Consider the following 22,819-nt stretch of genomic DNA (forward strand, 5'->3'; position numbering starts at 1 on the left):
TTCTAGATTTTTCCTGGGAGAGAGACATCAAGATCTTCGTCCTCCTGGTCTCAAAAATACTTATCACTCAACAATCAATCATTAAGCATCTAAAATATATTTTGTTTGCTAGAAAATGGCAAATAATGGCTAGTCCTTCACAGAGATCCATTTATAGAATGAAACAGAGAGTTAAAACAGGTTCTCTTTCTGAATCTTTTTTGGGTCATGAACTTACCACAGAATCTGAAGATCAGGCTTCTCTCCCTAGAAGAGAAAACTTCTGTACAAACGAGATGATTTTGCATACGATATTAAAAGTTGTTTACCGATCCTCAGAAGTGAGTCGATACACCCGCTACGGGTAGTGATTTCCTCAGGCTGAGAAGTGCTGATGTAGGTAAGAAGGAAACGTGGCTGGGAAGGAAGTGAGAGCTCCAGGAGCTCTTGCTCACTGGCAAGCAGGTTTAAATTCAATGACGCACACCAGAGGTGGGGCAACAACAGTGACACCAGTTACCACAGCTAACAACAATAAAGCACTTAATATACGTCAGGCACTATTCTAAGCTGTTTATATGTTTACTCAGTTAATACTCACCACAGTCCTACAAGGTAAGCAATGTCCCTAATTTACAGAAGAGGCACCGATGTTAGGCAGCATGCCCAAGTTCACCCAGCAAGTTAAGGACAGAGGTGGAATTTCAACTTGGGTAGTGTAGCTCAAGCTTGTGCATTTAGCCACTAAGTTTCCTTTATAAAGATAAAAGACTACCTTGGAAGGAGGGTGGCTTTGAGCAGTGCTGTTTATTTCATGAGCATAGCTGCTCTAAGAATGGCCCAGGTACCTGCTCCCACGCAAAGGGGACCCTCCCTCATGTGCTCAAACACCTAATCTTCTAGGTCTCCAAGTCCAAAGAAACCCTGTGTTTAAATTCCCAGGAGCCTTCAGCACACGGTCTCAAAGAGCACAATTCCATGACCCAAACAACGTAGAATGGGAAACTTGCTAGCAGGTGGTCCTTAAGCATCCTTGATGATAGAATAGAGAAACTGGATATCCTTTTTAATGTTTAAAAATACCTTCAAATAATTATTGGAGTAACATGGAATAAACTATAAAACTCACTCAATCCCATCACCTAACAAATCGATTCTGTTCATTATCCAGAGAGTTTTTCAATTCTTGCTCACATGCAAATATACTTAAAATAAGTACCATTACTAGTAAATGTGTTCTTTTTCGGCTTTACATTAATTTTAAGCATTTTCCCTGCTAACCAAAATGTGGTTTATATCAGACACATAAAAGAGTAGACACTACTAACTGTCCCAGAAGGACAATCAAGTACAAATATGGCAGGTTATTTCACTGGAATATTATTTTCCACTTTTTTACAATAACTATCAATTTTTTATTCTTTGCAATAGGAACTCTCATTGACTTATCTTTCTGAAGTATCATTCTGACTGACATCTTTTTGAAGAAGGCAATGAAGCTGGATAATCTCCCACCTACTTAACGGTTCCTTCTCAGATTCTAGCATTTTAAGGCTCGGTCAAGAATGCTCCAAGGACAACTGCTTTTATAGGAACTTGTGGAAAGAAAAGCTGATGTGTTTTTGTACTACAATGAAATCTGTAGGTTATTTCTCCTTCTAGGACCATTTCTCTAGCGCACAAAAGGGTAGTGACAAGATTGAAAGCATTTCTGCACAGATTACATCTACACTGCTTCCCTCCAGAAGGAGTTTCTAATGTAAAACCAAGTTATTGCTCTTTGTAAAGAACTTTCCACATTCGTAATATTAATAAGGATTCTCTCTAATATGATTTGTCTGATATCGAATAAGGTTAGGGCTATTAACAAGCGCTGTCCCACATTGGTTACAAGTTAAGAACTGCTCTCCAGTGTGGGCTATTTGATGTACTATCAACGGAGAGTTCTGGCTGAAGATAATCCCACACTGATTACATTTATAGGTCTCTTCCCCAACATGAACCCTCTGATGCTTAATAAGGTCGTTCTTCCGAATGAAGGCTTTCCCACACTGGCAGCATTCATATGGCTTCTCTCCAGTATGAATTCTCTGATGCACGATGAGGGCAGAACTCTGGCTGAAGGACTTCCCACAGTCGTGGCATTCATACGGTTTCTCTCCAGTGTGGGTCCTCTGATGGGAGAAAAGGTGAGAGCTTCTACTGAAGCATTTTCCACAGTCTTTACACTCAAAGGGCTTCAGTCCCGTGTGAGTCCTATGGTGCACCACAAGGTGAGACCTCTGGCTATACGACTTCCCACACTCGTTACATTCGTAGGGCCTCACTCTGACGTGAGTTCTCTGATGCAGAATGAGATGTGTGCTCTGTCGGAAAGACTTCCCACACTCAGGACACTCGTAAGGCTTCTCTCCAGTATGAGTTCTCTGGTGCCTAATGAGCCTGGAGCTGTGAACAAATGACTTCCCACACTGGCCGCACGTGTACAGTTTGTCTCCTGTGTGAGTTCTCTGGTGGGTCACAAGGTGAGAGAACCAGCTGAAGGACTTTCCACACTCTTTACATTCATAGGGTTCCTCACCAGTGTGAGTCTTCTGATGTCCAATGAGGTGAGAACTCCGGCTGAAAGACTTCCCACACTCTTTACATTCATAGGGTTTTTCTCCAGTATGAATAAGCCGGTGCCTGGTAAGATTAGAACGCCAGCTAAAGAATTTTCCACACTCCTTACATTCATATGGTTTCTCCCTATGTATGCCCTTCGATACACCGAGGGCTGTACCACCGGTAAGAGAGTTGACAGTATCGGGGCATTTGTAAGACTTATCTCCTGGTTGAGTTCTTGCAAACTGGATAAGATGAATGTTTTGACAGAAGGTTTGACCACATTCGCTACTATTACTTGCATAGCTTTCCTGATGACCACTGAAAACTAAATTATGTTTTAAACTTTTAGTATGTGAGTCATGTTTGTGGAAATACTCCCTCAGCACTAGTTGAGCAGGAAGAAGACAATTTCCCCCATATTTACCGTTTTCACAGACTCTCTCCTGAGTAAGTGCTTTCTTTTGGGTGAATGCCACTTGCCTCAAATGTCTCTCCTGATTTTCCTGATACTTGTCCAACTGGTCTTCACACTTCCAGACTTCTTCTAATGACAAATACCAGAGATCGTTCTTTGGGATTCCTTCCATCTTAATGCCATAGGATTGTTTATCTTTAGAAATGCTCTTACTGGACACTGATGATTTAATTTCAACCGCAGTGTCCAAATCTGAAAGAAACGAGGAACCTTTGTGTAACTAAAAAACCATTAAGGTCCAAACAGTGGGATGTGAAGTATGGAGGCTGCACGAGCTGCTTATACAGCTGCCTTCCTAGTAAGAAAGCAAAGAGGAGAGCAGCAAACAGGAAGGGTGCTGGGCTGTGCAGCACAGAAGAGAAGCAGTGAGGCCAAGGGGAAGCCACAGGACGGGGCAGGACACACGGGATCAGGATATTCAGTGCTGGGTGGCAATAAGGGAAATCCCTTATGGCACTCCCATGATCTAAACTATTAATGATGTAAGAACCTAACATGTCTACTTGTTGCCAGGCCCTTCCCCTGACATGCCTTCTTCACACTGCAATTTCACATTCCTAAACCACGAGTTCAGCCTTGTGCCAGGGAGTGCCTGTTCCTGACACCAGCAGAGTGCAACACGATAATGTCCAGACATTTGGGACCAAGAACCTCAGAAAGGCCAAGCAACAGGCTGGAAAAGCAACTGTACACACGTTATCCAGCCACAGGCTCTGATTCTAAGCCGTAACACTACTAGTGCTGAATTCAGACAAGTTGTTAAACTTTTCAGACATCACTTTGCTTATCTGTAATCCAAGGAGCGACAGTTAACTGTGGCATAAGATTGTCATTAAGTACTGTACGGTATGAGTTCATCACAGACTGACACACGTGTGGTCAAAGCAATACCATAGTAATCATTATTTACACTATTCTGGTCTTAAAAAAAAAAAAGGGGGCGCCTGGGTGGCTCAGTCAGTTGAGCATCCGACTTTGGCTCAGGTCATGATCTCACGGCTCGTGAGTTCGAGCCCCGAGTCGGGCTCTGTGCTGACAGCTCAGAGCCTGGAGCCTGCTTCAGACTCTGTGTCTCCCTCTCTCTCTGCCCCTCCCCCGCTCATGCTCTGTCTCTCTCTCCCTCCCTCCGTCAAAAATAAAAAAACACTAACAAAACAACATTATTCTGGTCTTACATCCTGATTCCTTTGTTTGGAGACATCAAGACTTAACAACTGATAGGACTCACACCACAGAACACTAACTCACAACCTGGCCCCTAACTCATATTCTCCTGGGTTTTTCTGCCCTTTTGTTTGTACTTGTATTACTGCACATTATTTACTCTAGTTAAAAGCCTGTTTCTCAATGCCTTTTAGGTAAAATGTTGGTTCTTAACCTAGAAAAGAAACACCATTAAAGAAATGGTGGAGAGAGAGAACATTAAGCAGGCTTCACATTTGACACAGAGCCCAACACAGGGCTTGATCCCACGACCCTGGGATCATGACCTGAGCCGAAATCAAGTTGGACGCTCAACTGACTAAACCACCCAGGCGCCCCTTAAGTAATCTCTACGCCTAACATGGGGCTCAGACTCACAACCTCTAGGTCAACAGTCACATGCTCTACCGACTGAGCCAGCGAGGCTCCCCCCACCCAAAAACACTGTTTACAAAGTACCATCTCTCCCTACACAAGTGGGGTAATATTCTACTCTTATCTGGTGTATGGGTTGAACTGTGTGCCCCAAATAAGATATGTGCCCGTATCTCAGATGGCAACTTGACTTGGAAACAGGATCACTGCACATGCAGTTAAAATGAAGTAGTACTGGAGCAGGGTGTGCCCCTAATCCAGAGGCTGGTGTCCTTATAAGGAGAGAAGAGGGGGCCCGGGTGGCTCAGTTGGGATCTGTGCTGATAGCACAGAGCCTGCACAGAGTCTCGCGCTCCCTCTCTCTCAAAATAAATACACTTAAAAAAAAAAAGGAGAGGAGATACAGAGACAGACATACAGAGAAGACAGACACGAAGGCAGAGGCTGATTGAATGATGTGTCTACAAGCCAAGGAACACCTGAGACTACCAGAGCCTCACGAGGCAAGGAAGGATCCTGTCCTCCAGGTGCCAGAGGGCGTGTGGCCCTGCTGACACCTTGATTTCAGACTTCTGACCGTGAGCTCTGAGAAAGCACACTTGTGTAAACTACCAGTTTGTGGAACTTTATCTTCGCAGCGCCAGGAACTAACAGGCCTGCTGATAATCCCTGTGCCAGGCCCCTAACCGCCTTCTTTGTGGAACCCCCACCAGTCTCCGTTTTCAGTCACCACTTTGTTAGTTACTAGCTTCTCCCTCACCCTGACTTTTCTTTTCTCGTGGTAAAATACACATGACATAAAATTTACCATCTTAACCATTTTTAAGGGTACAGCAGGTATGACATACATTTGCATGGTTGTACAGACATCCCCTTATGTCATCTCCTCTGTGGAATCAAAACTCAGTGCCTCTTAAACAGAAAGCCCCTTCTCCCATCCCACCAGCACCTGGCAGGCACCATCACACTTTCTGTCTTTATGATTTCGACTACTTTAAGTAACCTCATGTAAACTAATCATATTATTTATCTTTTTGTGTCTGGCTTCACTTAACATAACATCCTCAAAGCTGATCCATATGTAGTTCGCAGAATTTCCTTCCTTTTTAAGGCTGAGTAAATAGCCCCTTATGTATGTGTGTGTGTGTGTGTGTGTGTGTGCACGCGTGCACACATGCATGCGTGCAGCCATGATTTCTGATAAGGAACACACCACCCTTATTCTCCCCTCCCCTCCTTCCAGGGCATCAAAATCCCACGGAGAAGTTTTTCAAACCACAAATGCCAACTGGAAAATTCTAAAATGAACATGTGTGATGCAGACTGGGGGCTGGGTACCAATGGGGAACAGCTGTGAGTGGCATGTTTGAACACATACATGTGATTCTTCCCTTCATTAAAATCCTAAAACTTGTCATATATTACGTAACACAGTACTCTAGTGAGTTATATTTAAAATATGTAGCATCCATTCATCATCTCATCATTTGTATTTTTAAAGCCACCACTCATTATACTTTCTTTCCACTTTGATTATGAAGCTCACATAGCCTGGTAGATTCCCCTAAATTCCATGTGTTTAAGCACATGGAGTTTCAGTATTTCTTTTGACAGCAAATTCTCAATAAAAATCTAAACTGCTGATCTAGTCAGTTAGTTTTAGATAGCAGTCAAGAGACACCTGGGAAAGCTTGTAAATGAATGAAGACGTGGATGAAAAAAATAAAGGAAATAATAGAGAAATGAAAAGAAAACAGAGGACAATCTTTCTTCCCACAGCCCCAAAGCAACTGCATGATCAAGTTCTAACACTGTATAAAGGACTTGCCTTTGAGGCAGAAATTTGAGACCGTCACCTACAAGACCAAATGTAAGAAAACCAAAAAACAGTTTATGGTATTTAAAAGTACACTTAGGGGTAGCCAGGTGGCTCAGTCGGTTAAGCGTCCAACTTCAGCTCAGGTCACGATCTCAGTCTGTGGGTTCGAGCCCCGCGTCAGGCTTTGTGCTGACAGCTCAGAGGCTGGAGCCTGCTTCGGATTCTGTGTCTCCCTCTCTCTCTGACCCTCCCCGCTCACGTGCGCGCGTGCTCTCTCTGTCTCTCTCTCAAAAATGAATAAACATTAAAAAAATCTTTAAAGTAAAAAATTAATTAAAAGAATTAAAAGTAAGAATTGAGAAAATACAAAATAAAGAGCTGGAGTACTGTAAGAAAGATGTGTTTTGGGAGCAGCAGTTCTGGAGAAAAGGAGTTCAGCCAGCAGAACTGGCAAGCCCCTCGGCAAACTCAGAAGAGTGGCCAGTGACCAAGCCCCACAGCACGAGGCCATGGGAAGGGGCCACAGGAAAGGGAAAAGACAGGTGAGGATGAAAGAGAAGACTGTGTGACAAATGAGAGCATGGCGACACTAGAATTAGCCTAAGAACCAGGAAAGCAAGACCAACAGGGCTGAAACCAAGCACATGAACAGGAAGATAATTTTCCTGAAGAGTACACGTTTGTCTCGGAATGCAAATGACGTGTGGCAAGACTGTAGAAAGACTGGTCATGGGGAAACAGAAGGTAAATAAGCTCAGTCTTCGCCTCAGAAATGAGAACCAGTGACCGCTATGCCCAGGGAGTCCAGCCCCTCATGCTCCTCCGGGCCATGACCTGCAACACCTCGACTGGTCCTCACCTGGGTGGGTCTCCCGGTGCGTCCCTCTCTCCACCAGCCACGGCTCTTCCCCTTTCTCCAACTGGAGGATCACATCTGGTTTGGGAAGCTGATGCCCTGTGCATGGTGAAAGGTAAAGAATTGGGCAAGGGCTGGGAAGCTCTGTCCTGGACACAAAGAGCATCCCAGATTCAGCCCCAACCCCAACCCCTTCTTAGTCCCGGGGGGACTCTCAAAAGTAGACAAGGGGAGGCTACAGATACATACATACATACATATATATATATATATATATACACATATATATATATATATATACGTATATATATACGTATATATATATATCCCACACACAAACACAAAAGTAGAAGTGAGTACAAAAGCCCTCTTCTCTGCCCCAAGGAAATCACATCCCTGGCCCCGAGCTCATACTCTGATATATGTGCTTGACGATCTCCATACCTTTTGATCAATGAAGAACCAAAATCCTCACGGGGGATATCTCCGAGAATACAACTTAGTCTTACCCAAGGAAACCAGGTTCTTATAGTTCTCCAGCATCACATCTTTGTACATGATCTGCTGAGCAGTATCCAGCAGCTTCCACTCCTCCCTGGTGAAGTTCACAAGTACATCCTTGAAGGTCACCAGTGCCTACAACATGGAACAAATCTGTATCAAGCCAGATATATATTTCCGCCCTTCCTTCCTGAGTACAGACAGAAAGAGAATAGGCAGACGGCCCCGGGGTAGGGAAAGAGAATGGGCCAGAATTCATTCCAGAAGTGAGTAGTATTTATTTCGGATTCTGATCAAGTCCTAACAGGAATGGCTATTAGATACCTACTGTCTAAAATCCAGTTCCATGTTATGCTCTCGGTTTAGAAATTGTCAGAACTTGTATTTAAATCAACTGTTATGACACCTACAGCAAGGAGCATCAGACACCAAAAGTTAATCTACATTTATATTATGTGAAATAAAGAACCCAATTCAAGGCAGAAAAAAGAGGACACAGCAGTCTTCAGTTCAAGTATAACTTCATGCTTCAGAGACCAAACTCACCATGTTTTCTGATCTAAAATAATTATCCAAAACATTTTTCCTAAACATTGGTAGATAGGCATTTTTTTAAATTTTTTATTTATTTTTATTTTATTTTTGAAGGAGAGAGAGAGAGACAGAGCATGAGCCGGGGAGGAGCCGACAGAGAGGGAGACACAGAATTCGAAGCAGGCTCCAGGCTCTATGCTGTTAGCACAGAGCCCAACGTGGGGCTCGAACTCTCGAACTGCAAGGTCATGACCTGAGCTGAAGTCGGATGCTCAACCGACTGAGCCACCCAGGCGCCTCCATGGTAGACATTTTTTTTAAATGAAGATTGGACAAAGAAACAATAGACACAGAAGCAAGGCCTTTATTAGCTACATTAAAAAGAAATGCTGACTACACAGAGAAACAACACCTACTTGAATGAGGATACCTCCTCAAGAACCATGAAGGTCAGAGGACCATGGAATAATAGCTTTTTAAAAGCTGCAAGAACTGTCAAGCCAGAATATCCAGTGAAAATATCTTTCAGGAATGATGCAAAATATACTCTCAAGTGAAGTAAAAGAATTTGTCCCCAGCAAACCTGCTCTAAAAGACACGCTAAAAGTAGTTCTTTAAGCAAAAGGGAAATATTAACAGAGAGAAACTTTAAATCTCAGGAATGAAGGATGAAGAACAAAAACGGTAAACATCTGGGTAAATACTACTAGTTTTCCTAACTCCTTCAAAATACATAGCACAGTGAAAGCAAAACGCACAGCACTCCTCGGTGGGATTTTCCACATACGCAGAGGTAGTATGCGTAGGACGCTCCAGGGGAGGAAGCTGAATGAGGCACCAGGGGCCCCGTCTCCCACCCTGGATGCTCCCAGAGGTTCCATCCCCCAAGCTCCTCATGCCCTGGCTGTGGTCACCCCTGGATAAGTACATAACTTGTGCCTGAGCTCCTTCCGACAGGAGCTCCCCAGGGAGGCATCACGTAGCCAGCTCCACATCTAGGACAACCAGGGGCCAGAGAGACCCACCAGGCACGAACACTCCCAGTTCCCACATCATTTTGTGGGGAGGAAGCATGCTGTGGCCTTCATCCCCAGTGTGGATGAAAGCATTTTGTCAGAATCCTCAATATCACCCAGTTGGCTCCTGCCCACATCACTGCTAAACCTCTATTTCTTTTACATGGAAGGAAATAAAACTACATCTACAAACAAGCAAACAAAATAGTGCCAGTCTCCCAGAGAAGAGTGTCCGAGATATAATTTCTCAAGTTCCTAGTCAAAGGACTCCAAAACTCAAGCAGAAAGGGGTTCTCAGTTGGAAAACAAAGAAGGCAGCCCGACTTACCTGGGACCGGGCCGTTAACAACTTGGTCTCCATGCCCTCCTTGTTCTTGATGATGCTTTTTTCAGTAATGAAGATCCTGAGGAGGAGAAGGTAGAAAAAAGAAACATGAGGAAGGTTTGCTATCATGGGGAGGTTTCATAAACCATCAACCTAGACTCCCTCATACTTGGCTGAGTATAATGCAAACACCCACCACACAAAGAGGAACATCAGAGATAGTCCAAAAACACACCTACAGTGCTGAAATTCCCAGGAGCAGGAAGAAAAGAGCTACGTCGATTGCAGTTTTTCCCCTTAGTCTCTAGAGTTCCACACAAAATTTCATTTGCAATTTATATGGTTCTACTGCTACAAATTCTCTTTTTTGAGAAAAACAAACCAAAAAACAAAACCCGCCTCGATCTAATATCCTTACTTTACAGATAAGAAAACAAGTGTTTTCTCCAGCTGATCACAGGAGGGAAGTCAGAGATTGGAAGCACAAGAACACTGGGATGTGCCACTACTGGCCTGCAGGTGGAGGCTGCCACACAGCACGGAGTGTGGGCGGCCTCGGGGAGCTACGAGCAGCACCCAGCTGACAGCCAGTCCTAGGACAACGTACAGTCACAAGTAACCGCGTTCTGCCGACAATCAGAGCCTCCAAATGAGAACCCAGGCCAGCCAACACCTTGACAGCAGCTGCTGGGATACCGGAGCAGAAAACCCAGCCAGAGTGTGTCAGACTTCCACCTACAGAACTGTGAGCTAGTACATGGGTGCTGTTTGAAGCTACCAAGTCTGAGATAATCTGTTACACGGCACTAGAAATCTAATACACGGTCAATTATCTTTTAAAGTCACTTAAACAATAAGGAAAAAATATTATATATTTACCTACGTAGTTACCATTGCCAGTGCTTTTCATTCTTTCCAGTAGATCCAGATTTCCATTTGGTTTCATTTCCTTTCTCCCTGAAGGACATCTTTTAACATTTCCTGCAATGTGGGTCTGCTGGTAATAAATTCTTTCAGCTTTTTAAATCTGAGAATGTCTTCATTTTGCTTTTTTTTTTTTCAAAACAGCTTTACTGAGACATAATTCACATACCATACAATTCATCCACTCAAAGTACACAATCACAATGGTTTTTGGTAATTACATTATTCATCTTTAAAATTCTAGTAAAAAAATTAACAAAATTTGCTAATTATTGCTAAGTGTACAATTCAGTGGCATTAATTACATTCACAATATTGTACAACCCTCACTAAGAATTCTAAACTTTCTAATCACCCAATGGAAACTCTGAAACATTAAGCAAACTCCCTATTCCTCAGACTCTGATAACCTACTCTGATAACCTACTGTCTCTCTGAATTTACCAATTCTAGATAATCATATAAATAGAATCATACAATATCTGTCCTTTTGTGTCTAGCTTATTTGACTCAGCATAATGTCTTCAAGGTTCATCCATGCTGTGGCATGAATCAGACCTTCACTCCTTATAATGGCCAGGTAATATTCCAGTGTATGGACAGACCATGTTGTTTACCCCATCGTCTGTTGATGGACCCTTGGGTTGTTTCCATCTAGCGGGTCTTGTGAATGGTGCTGCTGTGAACACTGGTGTACAAGTACCTGCTTGAGTCCCTGCTTTTAATCCCTTCGGGTCTGTACCTAGGAGCAGAATTGTTGGGTCATATGGTAATTGTGTGCTGAGCTCCCTGAGGACCCACAAAACTTTTCCACAGTAGTAGCGTCCTTTCAGTCACACCAGCAACATCCAAGGTTCCAGTCTGCCCACATGCTTGCCAAAACTTGTTATTCCATTTTTTAGATTATTACAGCAATCCTAGTTGGTTTGAAGTGATATTTCATTGTAGTTTCGATACGCATTATTTTCACGTACTTAGTGGCCATCGGACAAGTGTCTTTTCAAGTCCTTTGCCCATTATTAATTAGTTAAGTTTGTGTTTTTGTTATTGAGTTGTAGTTCTTTGTACATTCTACATATGAGCATGTATACATACACAAATATGTTTACGTATTCTGTGTATATTAAACCCTTATCAGATGTATAATTTCCAAATATTTTCTCCCATTCTGTTGGTGGTCTTGTCTTTGTTGTTGAAATGTATTTTTGCTGAATACAGAATTCTAAGTAGAGTTATTTTTCCTTTCAGTGCTTTACATAAATAGCTCCATTCCTAATGCTCCAGGAATTACAGGAGTTTTCCAGCCTAGCCCGTAGGAACAGTATCCCCCATGCAAATATCAGGACTATTCCCTCCAACCCTTTAGAGGATTCCTTCCCTGTCCTTGGGGAGTTTCCTCACACATGTGCTGCTCTGTGCTCTTGGGTCCTCGTGGGAGGCCCTCTGCAGACCTCTCCTCTCTGCTGGTCTGTCCTATGAACTACAGCTGCTTTGCTCTCCCCAGATTCTTAGCTCCATCCTTGGCTCAGGAAGCCTGCTGGACTCCACCTCAGTTCCTCCTTCCTCTACTGGAAACTGGAAACCCTCTCAAAGGCAATAAACTGGGCAATCAGAAGGCTTACCTCGTTGCTTTTCCATCTCCCCGGGATGAGTGTCCTTTGTCATCTGATATCCAGATAGACCGACTGTTTCGTGTATTTTGTCTGTGTCTTTATTGTTGTCGCTGTTGTACGGGCAAGACCGTAAATCTACCCCACTCCCACCCCCCACCCCCACCCCCGTCACTCCATCATGGCCAGACACAGAAGTCTATAAACATTGCGTGTTTAAGTTGTTTTAAATTTAGACTGTATTTTTAACTTCCACCTTTTGAATACTGGGCTTGACTATTTTCCGTATGTTTGTATTTACAGTTCTTTTGAACTTTTCATTCCTATTGTTTTCCCCCTTTGTCTTCTGGAGATCTTAAGGATTTCCTCGCAGTTCTATGCAAATTTATGTGAATAAAAGCAACACGGTTTCTGCCCTACCATTAAAACGGTTCTCACCAACAACATCTGTTACAGAGGACACTGCTGGCCTCTGGAATGTTCTTGAAGCTCTTTATTTACTTTGCCTCCTTCACCACCTCGCTTTCCTCTGTATATCTTGGTTCTTAGTCTCCTCTAATGATTTCAAAAATCATGATGAACTTTAATGTAGGTTTCCCTTTGTTGCGTCCTCAGCCTTTCTTGGTGTCCATTTTCAGTGACGCCCTGGGCACTATCAGGACACAGAACATCTACTTGTTTTTTCCTGTCTCTCCCACTGCATGGCACACAACAGACCTAAGTGCTTCAGCTAGAAGGAACAGATCGCTCTGTCTTCTATCCCAACCTTGTTCCTCAACCCCAAGTGCATGTTTCAAACTGTGCTCCAAAACTTACTAAGTGGCTTCTTAACCTCTCATGGAGCTTACTTTTCATGTCAGATGAATAAAGGCTGAAATAACCAGGGATGTTAAACTACGTAAGAAATCACTTTATGGAAGCAAGAGAATGGTTTTCACATATTTAGAGGTCCTGTGGAACAGGGATATTTGAGTTGCTCCAGAGGGCAGAATTAGGAATAATGTGCAGAGTCACAAAAAAGTCAGGTACGAGTCAATATAATAAGGCACTGTTAATCGTATGACACCTGGAAATAGATCAGATTGCCTAAGGAAACAGGACACTTCTGGCCACCAATAAATTTTCAATCAGATCTTAATTAAAAAAAAAAAAAAAGCAGGGGCGCCTGGGTGGCTCAGTCGGTTAGGCGTCCGACTTCGGCTCAGGTCATGATCTCGCGGTCCGTGAGTTCGAGCCCCGCGTCGGGCTCTGTGCTGACAGCTCGGAGCCTGGAGCCTGTTTCGGATTCTGTGTCTCCCTCTCTCTGACCCTCCCCTGTTCATGCTCTGTCTCTCCCTGTCTCAAAAATAAATAAAACGTTTAAAAAAAAAAAATTAAAAAAAAAAAAAAAAAGCAACTACAGTACAGCCTCTACATAGATATATCTAAGATCCATTCCAGTGACTCTCCCATTTTATGATTATATAAAATTTAAAAAGTTTATAGTTAATCTCATTTCATCCTAATTTCCCTTAACCTCCACTTCTGATAACTCACTCTAACCTTTATCTAAACCAGTGGTTTTCGACCCTAACTGAATACTGGGATTGCCAAGTATATTTATAAATTACGACACCAGCATCCCATGCCGTCCTTCTCTGAGAGATTCTGACTTAATTGCCTGCAAAGGGGCCAGGGTTTTGTTTATTTTAAATAATTTCCTTGGTGATTCTAACGTGCAACCAAGGTTGAGAACCACTGATTTGAGCCATTATTTAATCTACTTAATTCAAACCTATTCGAGCTAATTAATTAATTAAATCCTACCACTTCTTAGGGATAACCAGCTTCTTTAATCAGTCACCAGATACACAAAGTATCTTTCTATGCAACTGGCCAAAACTGATCCCCAAAAGGGATACTGGGATGAGTTTTATTTGTGTTCAGCGGAACTGCTGGTAAATTGATGACTATCTTGGTGTTACAGATTTGGATCTTCTTCTGTCGTTTTAATATATCATTAGTGAACACTTACTCCATGCCTGGCTCTGTACAAGGCCCAGGGGATAAAAACACGAATTAAGTATTTCTTCCTGACATCAAGCAGCTGAGTCTAGCAGAAGAAACTGAAACGGACACCCAGAGTTCACTATGATTACTGCTCTGATAACAGCATGGCCAAGGGGTCACGGACCACCGGGTGGGTTCAAGGCTGAGTCAGACAGACAGGCAGAAAAAGGAGGGTGGGGAATTGTGTGAACAAAGGCAGAGTCTGAGACAATGCATACTGGGAAGGGCAGGGAGGAGCCAGAAAGGAGCCCAGAAACACCTATGGCCAGACCTAGGTCACAAAAGGACAAAAATGCCATTTTCAGACTCCTATGTGTTTTAAGCCCAGAAATGATACTAGATTTGCACCTTAAAAATGCCTCGTCTGCATTTGGGATAGTTCTGTGACGGACTGGAGGAAGATGTAACAGCAGCAAAGGAAACAGGAAGGAGGCTAATATCATAATACAGAGGATGAGGATGAGAACACAAATTAGGGCTGTTGAGGGTAGAAACGCAGAGCAGGCAGATTTTGGAAAGACTGGTATATCCTGGAAATCAAATGGGTACAGATGTGAAGACAGGTTAGGGGTTAGAGGAGACTCCCAGTTTCCTGGGTGACTGACAGAACAACAACGTATCAGGAGGAGGCACTACAGGAAGGAGGGGACCGTGTGTATTTGTGTGTCTGTTTAAAGAAAGGCAAACTGCCGTGTGCAGCACCTCATCTGGACGTGTCTGGAGTTCTGGAAGTTTGACTCCCCCACGTTCTCCTACAAATGGTCCCTGAGAGCTCCTTTGGAGGGTCTAGCAGCGAGCGCAGCTACTCACATACCCTTGACTGAAAGTCCTCCTGTATTGGGGAAGGTCGTCCTCTTTGACCAAGCGCACAGCTTCGGGAGGGACGCACATGGAGTGGGGGAGGAAGGGGACACCCGCCTAGAAAACCAGATCAGCCGAATCAACACTGGCGATCGATGGGCTGACAGATGTCACAGCCAGATCACCCTCACATCCTCATGGCATTGGTTTTAAACACAGAAAATGGGCCAGAGAAACGACATTTAGGAAGATACATTTAGATGTGAGGGTTATCCAGCTGTATCATCTGCCTTGCACATTTCTGTTCTATCTGTATCTATCCAAACTAATCAGCTCTATTCTCAAGACTCGGGGGAATGAGGGGTGGCCTTTTGTCACAGATTTGAGAGTGACTGTGTTCTTCTGCTATGAGATAAAGATGAAGTAGGCAAATGGACAGGAGTCTGAGAGAGATGAGACATTCCTATCAACAACCCTATGACATAACTCCTATAAAGCCCAGTAAGAAACAGTAAGATTTGATAAAGCTAGCTCATGGTATTATCAGATGACACCGTGGCAATACATAAAGTCAACCAAAGATAACATGAGAAGTACGATAAGGTGTAAAACCAGGATAGACTATGGGGAAAAATCAACATTTAGGAAGCAAACAGGAAAGAAAGACCCACTAATGAATGAGAAGATCCAGAAGAGAGGCATATCAAAGGCCAGAAGAATTTCAAGGAGGGCAGACTTAAAACAAGAGTTCAGATAAGCTAAGGACTGGATTCTAATGTGCTAAATTGGTTAGATAAGGGTTCAGCAACGATCTGGGGGAGCGGTCTCAACATACTGCTGGAGGCAGCAGACACATTCCACAAAAGGAATGAACAGCTTGGAAGTGAAGAAAGAAGATAAAAGGCACAGCTGGAAGAGGTGCTGGGGACTGGAGAGCAAGGGAGTGACAAAGAAGCAGGCTGGAGCCAGAGCAGAGAGGGGGCAAGGGGCAGAGTCAGAAATTCTGATGGAGGCATCAGGACTGACAGCCAGGAAGCTGGCGACACCATCTCTCTCTGTGCCTTTCTTCTGTGGTCACGTCTCCCCGACACCCACCATCTGCCCCCTTATTCCAACGGACCTCTGTGATTATACTGGGCCCCCCTGAACAATCCAGGGTACTCTCCCCACCTTAAGGTCCTTAGTTGAATCACATCTGCAAATTCCCTTCTGCCATATAAGGTAACACATCCACCATAAGGTTCTGGTTCTTTGGGGAGTGATTTTTCTGCCAACCGCCGGGGCAGAGATCAGCTGCAAGAAGCTCCAAGTACGAACCAGAGGCTATGAAAGCTACTATCCAGGCACAAGAGGCTCTGCAGCACATCTCTGATCAAGCAACTGAGTATACGGGATTCACAACCATCTACATTCCGGGCCCTGACTACGTTGCGACTTGAGTTCCTGCTGCACTCATCCCACGTTCTCCAAGCGTCATTTAAATTCCCCCTTTTCTGACAAGCCTTCCTGTTGTCTGAGAAAGAATAACTTCCCTGAACAGTAATCGTGGAACACTCCAGCACTTCACTCTGCCTTAAGCTACCACTACTCACTTGCCCACATCCCTTTGGAGGCAAGGAACCACTTCAGAATTGGGATAATCTCTTTCTAAATCTCAGAAAGAGACTGGCATAGTGCCTTGAACTTCATATTTGTTCCACTGGCATTTGTCAAATTCTTAACAAGCACCCACAAAGATAACACGTCTGTTTCCCAAGGTGTCTGCCCTCCAGTCTCCATTTTAAGCCCCAGTACCTGAGGGCCAGTGCCCAGAGACAGGCAAGACGTTGACAGGCACAGCATTTCAATCGGGCATATGGAGTATATGCTTCTGAACAAAAGCAAACAGATTCTCTTTAGATTCTGAGTAAGTACATCAGGACTTAGCACGTGCAAAGGGCAAGGAATGATTAGCAAAAGAACCCAGAAGCCATGGTTAGAGCTCTGGGACCAGAAAAGATGGCAAGGACCATGCGTCTGTGAAAACTCAGCAAACGTATACTTTCATTTTGTGCATTTTACCTAAATTTTACATCAAAAGAAAAAGCTATACAAATACTGAATTCTAGTTAATAACGTGCATGCATTCTTAAGTATTTAGGGGAAGAATACTGACGTCGGCAACTTACACTGAGATGCATTAAAAAAAAAGATGGGGACTGACGAAGAAACAGATGTATGTTAAAATAAGAATAATAAAACGTTAATGGTAGAGTCAGGGGGGTTACAAGTACTCACTGTAAACTGCTTCTAATTCAGCTGTATGTTCAAAAGTTTTCATAATGAAATGTGAGAAACGTAAGAATGAGACAACAGATATTGTGGGGAAAGAGGCAAAAACAATGCTCTTGGTGTTGGTTCTGTGCCAGATACAGCCTATGCCACACCCAGTCCTGACCTTGCTTCCTTCCCAGAAGATACAAAATATGCTGATGTGATAGGAAACTTCAGTCTGATGTGAGACATCCTATACGGTGACTGAAGACCAAAGTGTATTGTAAGAAAAACAGACATATTACGATATTAAACTTCTTTTTCCTTAAAATACAAATTCTTAAAACCTGTAAGTTTCTTAAACTATGTTACTAAGCCTTCAGTGTTTAAATTATGTCATGAAAACCAAGGTAACCCACCATTTCTAGGAGTATCTCTTTTTAACAGAAACATTTTCTCATCAAATTATGAAAAGGAACGAGCTTAAAAAAAAAAGGAGCACCTGGGTGGCTCAGTCGGTTAAGCGTCCGACTTCGGCTCAGGTCATGATCTCACAATTTGTGGGTTCAGGCCCCATATTGGGCTCTGGGCTGACAGCCCAGAGCCTGGAGTCTGCTTTAGATTCTGTGTCTCCCTCTCTCTCTGCTCCCCCACCTCCTAACTCAAGCTCTTTCTGTCTCTCAAAAATAAATAAACACTAAAAAAAAAAAAAAAATTTTTTTTTTTTTAAAGAAAAGAAATGAGCTACTTCCGTAACATTCCCCCATAACTGGGAGATGGGAAGGGGAAAAAATATTTCTTTTTTTTTTTTTTTTTTTTTAATGTTTATTTATTTTTGAGAGAGGGAGTGGGGAGAGACAGAGAGGGGAGACACAGAATCCGAGGCAGGCTCCAGGCTCTGAGCTGTCAGCACAGAGCCCAACAAAGAGCTCAAACCCACCGAACGCAAGATCATGACCTGAGCCAAAGTCGGACGCTTAACCGACTGAGCCACCCAGGCGCCCCGGGGAAAAAATACTTTCAAACAGAGAGGGAGGCAAACCCATAAGAGACTCTTACATACAGAGAACAAACTGAGGGTTGATGCAGGTGGCAGGGGAGGGGGAAAGTGGGTGATGGGCATTGAGGAGGGCACTTGTTGGGATGAGCACTGGGTGTTGTATGTAAGCGATTAATCACGGGTATCTACCCCTGAAACCAAGAGCACACTGTGTATGTTAGCTAACTTGACAATACATTATATTTAAAAAAATTTTTAGGGGCACCTGGGTGGCTCAGTCGGTTAAGCGTCCGACTTCGGCTCAGGTCATGATCTCACGGTCCGTGAGTTCGAGCCCCGCGTCGGGCTCTGTGCTGACAGCTCAGAGCCTGGAGCCTGTTTCAGATTCTGTGTCTCCCTCTCTCTGTGACCCTCCCCCGTTCATGCTCTGTGTCTCCCTGTCTCAAAAATAAATAAAATGTTAAAAAAAAAATTTTTTTTTTTAATTTTTTTTAATTAAAAATTGAAAAAAAAAGATGAAGATATAAAGAACAAAGTGCATAGGGATTCTTGGGAAAAAAAATCCCAGTTTTATTTCCTAGACAAATGAATTTAATAAAAAACAGAACTGTTCTCATTTCTATTCATCCTTTATTCTTATTTTCTATATACTAGTAAGGTGTTAAAGTTTTTCACATAGCTGAGGTATATTTCTAGTTAAAAGTAATATTAGATACTTTATTTCTATTGTGAGTAGACTCTTTTACAAACACATGTGTTAGCTTGTTACTGAAGACAGTAAAGAATCTATTCACTTACCTATTTCCTTTTCAGTCACTTTACTAAAAACTCATTGATGTTAACTGAATCTCTTCTGGGGGGGGGGCAATAATAATAAGAATAATTTTGTAATCTCTTTTCCAAAAATATACCTTGTATATTGTCCTAAGTAGAATTTTGAGACAATGTTAATATAAAATACTGAACAGACTTCCTTCTTCATCTGTATGTCAAATCCCTGCCCTATGACTGGCACATGCTCAGAGCTCAAGAAATGTGTACTGAGAGAAGGAATGACAGCACAAGGGGACAATTTTCAAGAATAGGCATGAACGTGTGAAATTCACCCTCCAGGAGGCTTTGCAAGACAATCTTAATGCAACAGAAGAGAAGTAAATTAGGTCACAGAAAAAAGTTAGTGCAGGGCTGAGTTAGTTTAAAAGGGGTGAGGACGAGTTGTGCTATTTAACTGTCTAGACAGTTAACTACAGTCAACATCGCCAACCTGACACATTTGTAGCTAGCATTCTGGATGCCATCTCGTCTTCCCTTGTACTTTAAAAGCAAGGTATATTCTGCTATTACCAGAATTGAAATGCTCCACCTTCTCCATAGACTTTGGGTGGGATCTAAGTAATGTTGATGTTAACCTTACCTTTGACATCATACTAGATGTTAGATGATATGCATCATTTTGATTGGCTTAACAACTCTAGTGTCAAGGGAAAATAAAATAATAATTAAAACTAGGTTAAACACACAGGCACCTCCAGTTAATCTACTTGATTTAAAAAAACTACACAAGTTAGGGGCGACTGGCTGACTCTGTTGGTAGAGTGTGCAACTCTTAACCTCTGCGTCTGAGTTCAAGCCTCACACTGGGTGTGAAGCCTACTTAAAAATCAAATAGGGACGCCTGGGTGGCTCGGTCAGTTAAGCCTCCGACTCCCACTCCCGGTTTTGGCTCAGGTCATGATCTCCCAGTTTGTCAGTCCGAACCCCGCATCAGGCCAATATTGGCAGTAACAGGTAAAAACGTGTTTTTAACTTAGTATTTCTAGACTAGATCAAGAAACAGAAACTTATCCAGCCCTTTCTACAGGCTGGATATTAAAGCAGACCTACTTCTCCAAGAAGCAAGTAGCCTATAACTCTGATAATATCCACAAATAGAATCCAATAGTGTGCATGTTTTAAAAACAGAACAACCACGTTGGATTTCTCCCAGGAACGTGAGGCTCTTACTGCTAAGAAATTTCCTCCTCTAACAAAAAGAGCATGGTCATTTTCAGCAAATGCTAGAAAAAGCCAAATGCAAAATTTAAACCTGCAGCCCTAGCTGGAAAAAGAGAAGCAGGACCAAAAGACACCGCATTCTGAACCACTGAGAATATGTGCTTCAAACCTACCACCAGCACCACACAACACAAACACCAAACGCTAGGGGGTATTGTCATCATTCTTGCAAAGCAGCAATGTGCGCTATTGATGCTACGACGTGAATTCAAGAATCACCCGCAACGGGGAAAACAGTCATCCACGCAAGGGGTAAAAATCAGTTGGGAAGAAAACTTACGACGAAATCACCGTCCACCCAGAGCGCTGAGGTTAACGAGCAACAACACGACGGGCCCGACTGCGAAGCAAACACACACGCGCCGCCGCCTGCGCGTGTACCTGCAGCGAGCACCGGGAGGCGCGGTGGGCGAGGCGATCCCGTCACAATGGCAGCAGCGACGGCGAATCAATGACGAGCCAGGCCTCCGCGAGCAGGCGACGCGACCGCGGCGAGGTGCACAGGGGCCGCCCGGGCGGCGGCCGGCTCTTCGCGCGGGGCTCCTCGCTGCCCGCCGCGGGCTCGCGCTCACGCCCACGCCCCCGGCCCGCCGCGCCCTGGGACTCCCGTCCCTTCACGCACACTCCGCAGCCCCGGGCGTCACACACACGCCCCCGTCCACGCACGCACGCGCGGCAGCCTTGACCAGAAGTCCAGAATCCCTCCACGGGGCAGGGAGGAGCGGCGCGGCGCGGCGCGGCGCGGGGGCTCTTGGGAAATGTAGTCTCGGCCCCCGGACTTCTTGGGGCGGTCGGGCGCCGGAGCCCCGCTCGCTGCTCTCCAGACGCCGCCGTCCGCCCGGCGCGCGCTCTCCGCTCCATTCCCGCGGCGGCCGGGCGGGTCCGACTCCGAGAGGCAGGTACCGCGAGGACAGGGGAGCGCGTGGGAGCGCGCGGAGCGGAGGAGGCGCGGCCTGTGAGAGGCGACGTGGGGAGGGGCCGCTCCCGCGCCGAGCGCTCTTCCAGGCCGGGTGAGCGGCCGAGGCCTCGCCCGGCCGGAAGGCGGGGAAACGAGGGTGGGAGGGCGCGGAGCCGCGCGCGGTCCCAGGACGGCGGTGGAGCGGGGGGGCCGCCGGTTCGGGAGTGGGCGTTGGGATGTACCGGTGACCTGATCCGCGAGCTTTTCCTGGGTCTGCCCTAATCCTTCGTCTGCTCGTGGGTCGCGGCCCAGGAATGATGTCTCCGTTCTCCCCGGCAGACCTTAAATTCAAAGGGACTCGAGGGGCGCCCCGGTGGCTCCGTGGGTTGGGCGTGCGACCCTTGATTTCTGCTCAGGTCTCGAGCTCACCCATGGGATTCTCTCTCCCTCCCTCTCTATCCCTTCTCCATTTGGGCTGCGCGCTCTCCCTCAAAGTAAATAACCTTTTTTAAAAAAGGATTTGAAATTGTATGAAACTTTATTTGGTCCATGAGTCAAAGAATTTTTTTTTTCAACATTTATTTATTTTTGGGACAGAGAGAGACAGAGCATGAACGGGGGAGGGGCAGAGAGAGAGGGAGACACAGAATCGGAAACAGGCTCCAGGCTCTGAGCCATCAGCCCAGAGCCTGACGCGGGGCTCGAACTCACGGACCGCGAGATCGTGACTTGGCTGAAGTTGGACGCCCAACCGACTGCGCCACCCAGGCGCCCCAAGAAATAACTTTAAAAACTGGTAACAAGTAGGGGAGAGGGGGAAATGGGTGATGGGCACTGGGTGTCGCATGTAAGCCATGAACCACGGGAATCTAGCCCAAAAACCAAGAGCACACTTTACACACTGTATTTTGGCCAAATTGATAATAAATTATATTAAAAAAATAAAATTCTAAATAAATAAATAATTGGACAAAGGAAAAAAGTAGAAAATAATAAAAAACTGAAAACGGAGGGACGCCTGCGAGGCTCAGTTGGTTGAGCATCTGACTTCGGCTCAGGTCACATCTCAGTTTGTGGGTTCGAACCCCATTGTGCTGACAGCTCAGAGCCTGGAACCTGCTTTGGATTCCGTGTCTCCCTCCCTCTCTGCCCCTACCCCGCTCACCTCTCTCTTTCTCAAAAATGAAGAAACATTTAAAAAAATAATAAAAACATCCTGATAACAGAAAAGTTTGAACACTGCCTACATATTTGATAATAAGCAATTACTGCTAATTTTGTGGGTGTGACAGTATCCTGGTCATCTTATTCAGAGATAAATTCCGGGGGTCCCTGGCTGGCTCAGTCCAGTATGCAACTTTTGATGTCGTGGTGGTGAATTCAAACCCCAGGAGGGGCATAGAGCTTTCTTTTTTTTTTAAGTTTATTTATCTATTTTGAGAGAGACAGAGACAGCGTGAGTAGGGGAGGGGCAGAGAGAGAGAGAGACAGAGAGAGACAGAGAATCCCAAATAGGCTCTGCGCTGTTAGTGCAGAGCC

The 22,819-nt window shown here is 44.5% G+C and overlaps 1 protein-coding gene across 5 annotated transcripts; it reads right to left on the reverse strand.

The window, feature by feature from the left end:
• Positions 1-1,370: 1,370 nt before the first annotated feature.
• On the reverse strand, positions 1,371-20,963 carry ZNF10 (zinc finger protein 10). Of its 5 annotated transcripts, XM_019439019.2 has the most exons (6): positions 20,663-20,963; positions 10,574-10,671; positions 9,694-9,769; positions 7,824-7,950; positions 7,318-7,413; positions 1,371-3,253 (listed from the first exon to the last, which is right to left on the reverse strand). In XM_019439019.2, the coding sequence occupies exons 2-6, from the start codon at positions 10,582-10,584 to the stop codon at positions 1,788-1,790; spliced, it is 1,776 nt and encodes a 591-aa protein (XP_019294564.1). In that variant the 5' UTR covers positions 10,585-10,671; positions 20,663-20,963; the 3' UTR covers positions 1,371-1,787. The 5 variants fall into 5 exon arrangements, with proteins under 5 accessions (XP_019294564.1, XP_019294567.1, XP_019294566.1 ...); XM_019439022.2 differs by lacking the exon at positions 10,574-10,671 and having other exon boundaries at positions 20,764-20,961; XM_019439021.2 differs by lacking the exon at positions 10,574-10,671 and having other exon boundaries at positions 20,663-20,961.
• Positions 20,964-22,819: the final 1,856 nt, after the last annotated feature.

Source organism: Panthera pardus, unplaced genomic scaffold (assembly GCF_024362965.1).
Source record: "Panthera pardus isolate Hobbes unplaced genomic scaffold, ASM2436296v1 HiC_scaffold_14, whole genome shotgun sequence".
NCBI classification, from domain to species: Eukaryota; Metazoa; Chordata; class Mammalia; order Carnivora; family Felidae; genus Panthera; species Panthera pardus.

Coding starts and splice junctions, on each gene's coding strand:
- ZNF10 (XM_019439018.2), bottom strand. CDS start 9,819: ATGATAGCAAACCTTCCTCATGTTTCTTTTTTCTACCTTCTCCTCCTC. Junction 7,951..9,693: donor TGTTAACGGCCCGGTCCCAG/GTAAGTCGGGCT, acceptor TCCATGTTGTAG/GCACTGGTGACCTTCAAGGA. Junction 3,254..7,317: donor GCACCGGGAGACCCACCCAG/GTGAGGACCAGT, acceptor CGTTTCTTTCAG/ATTTGGACACTGCGGTTGAA.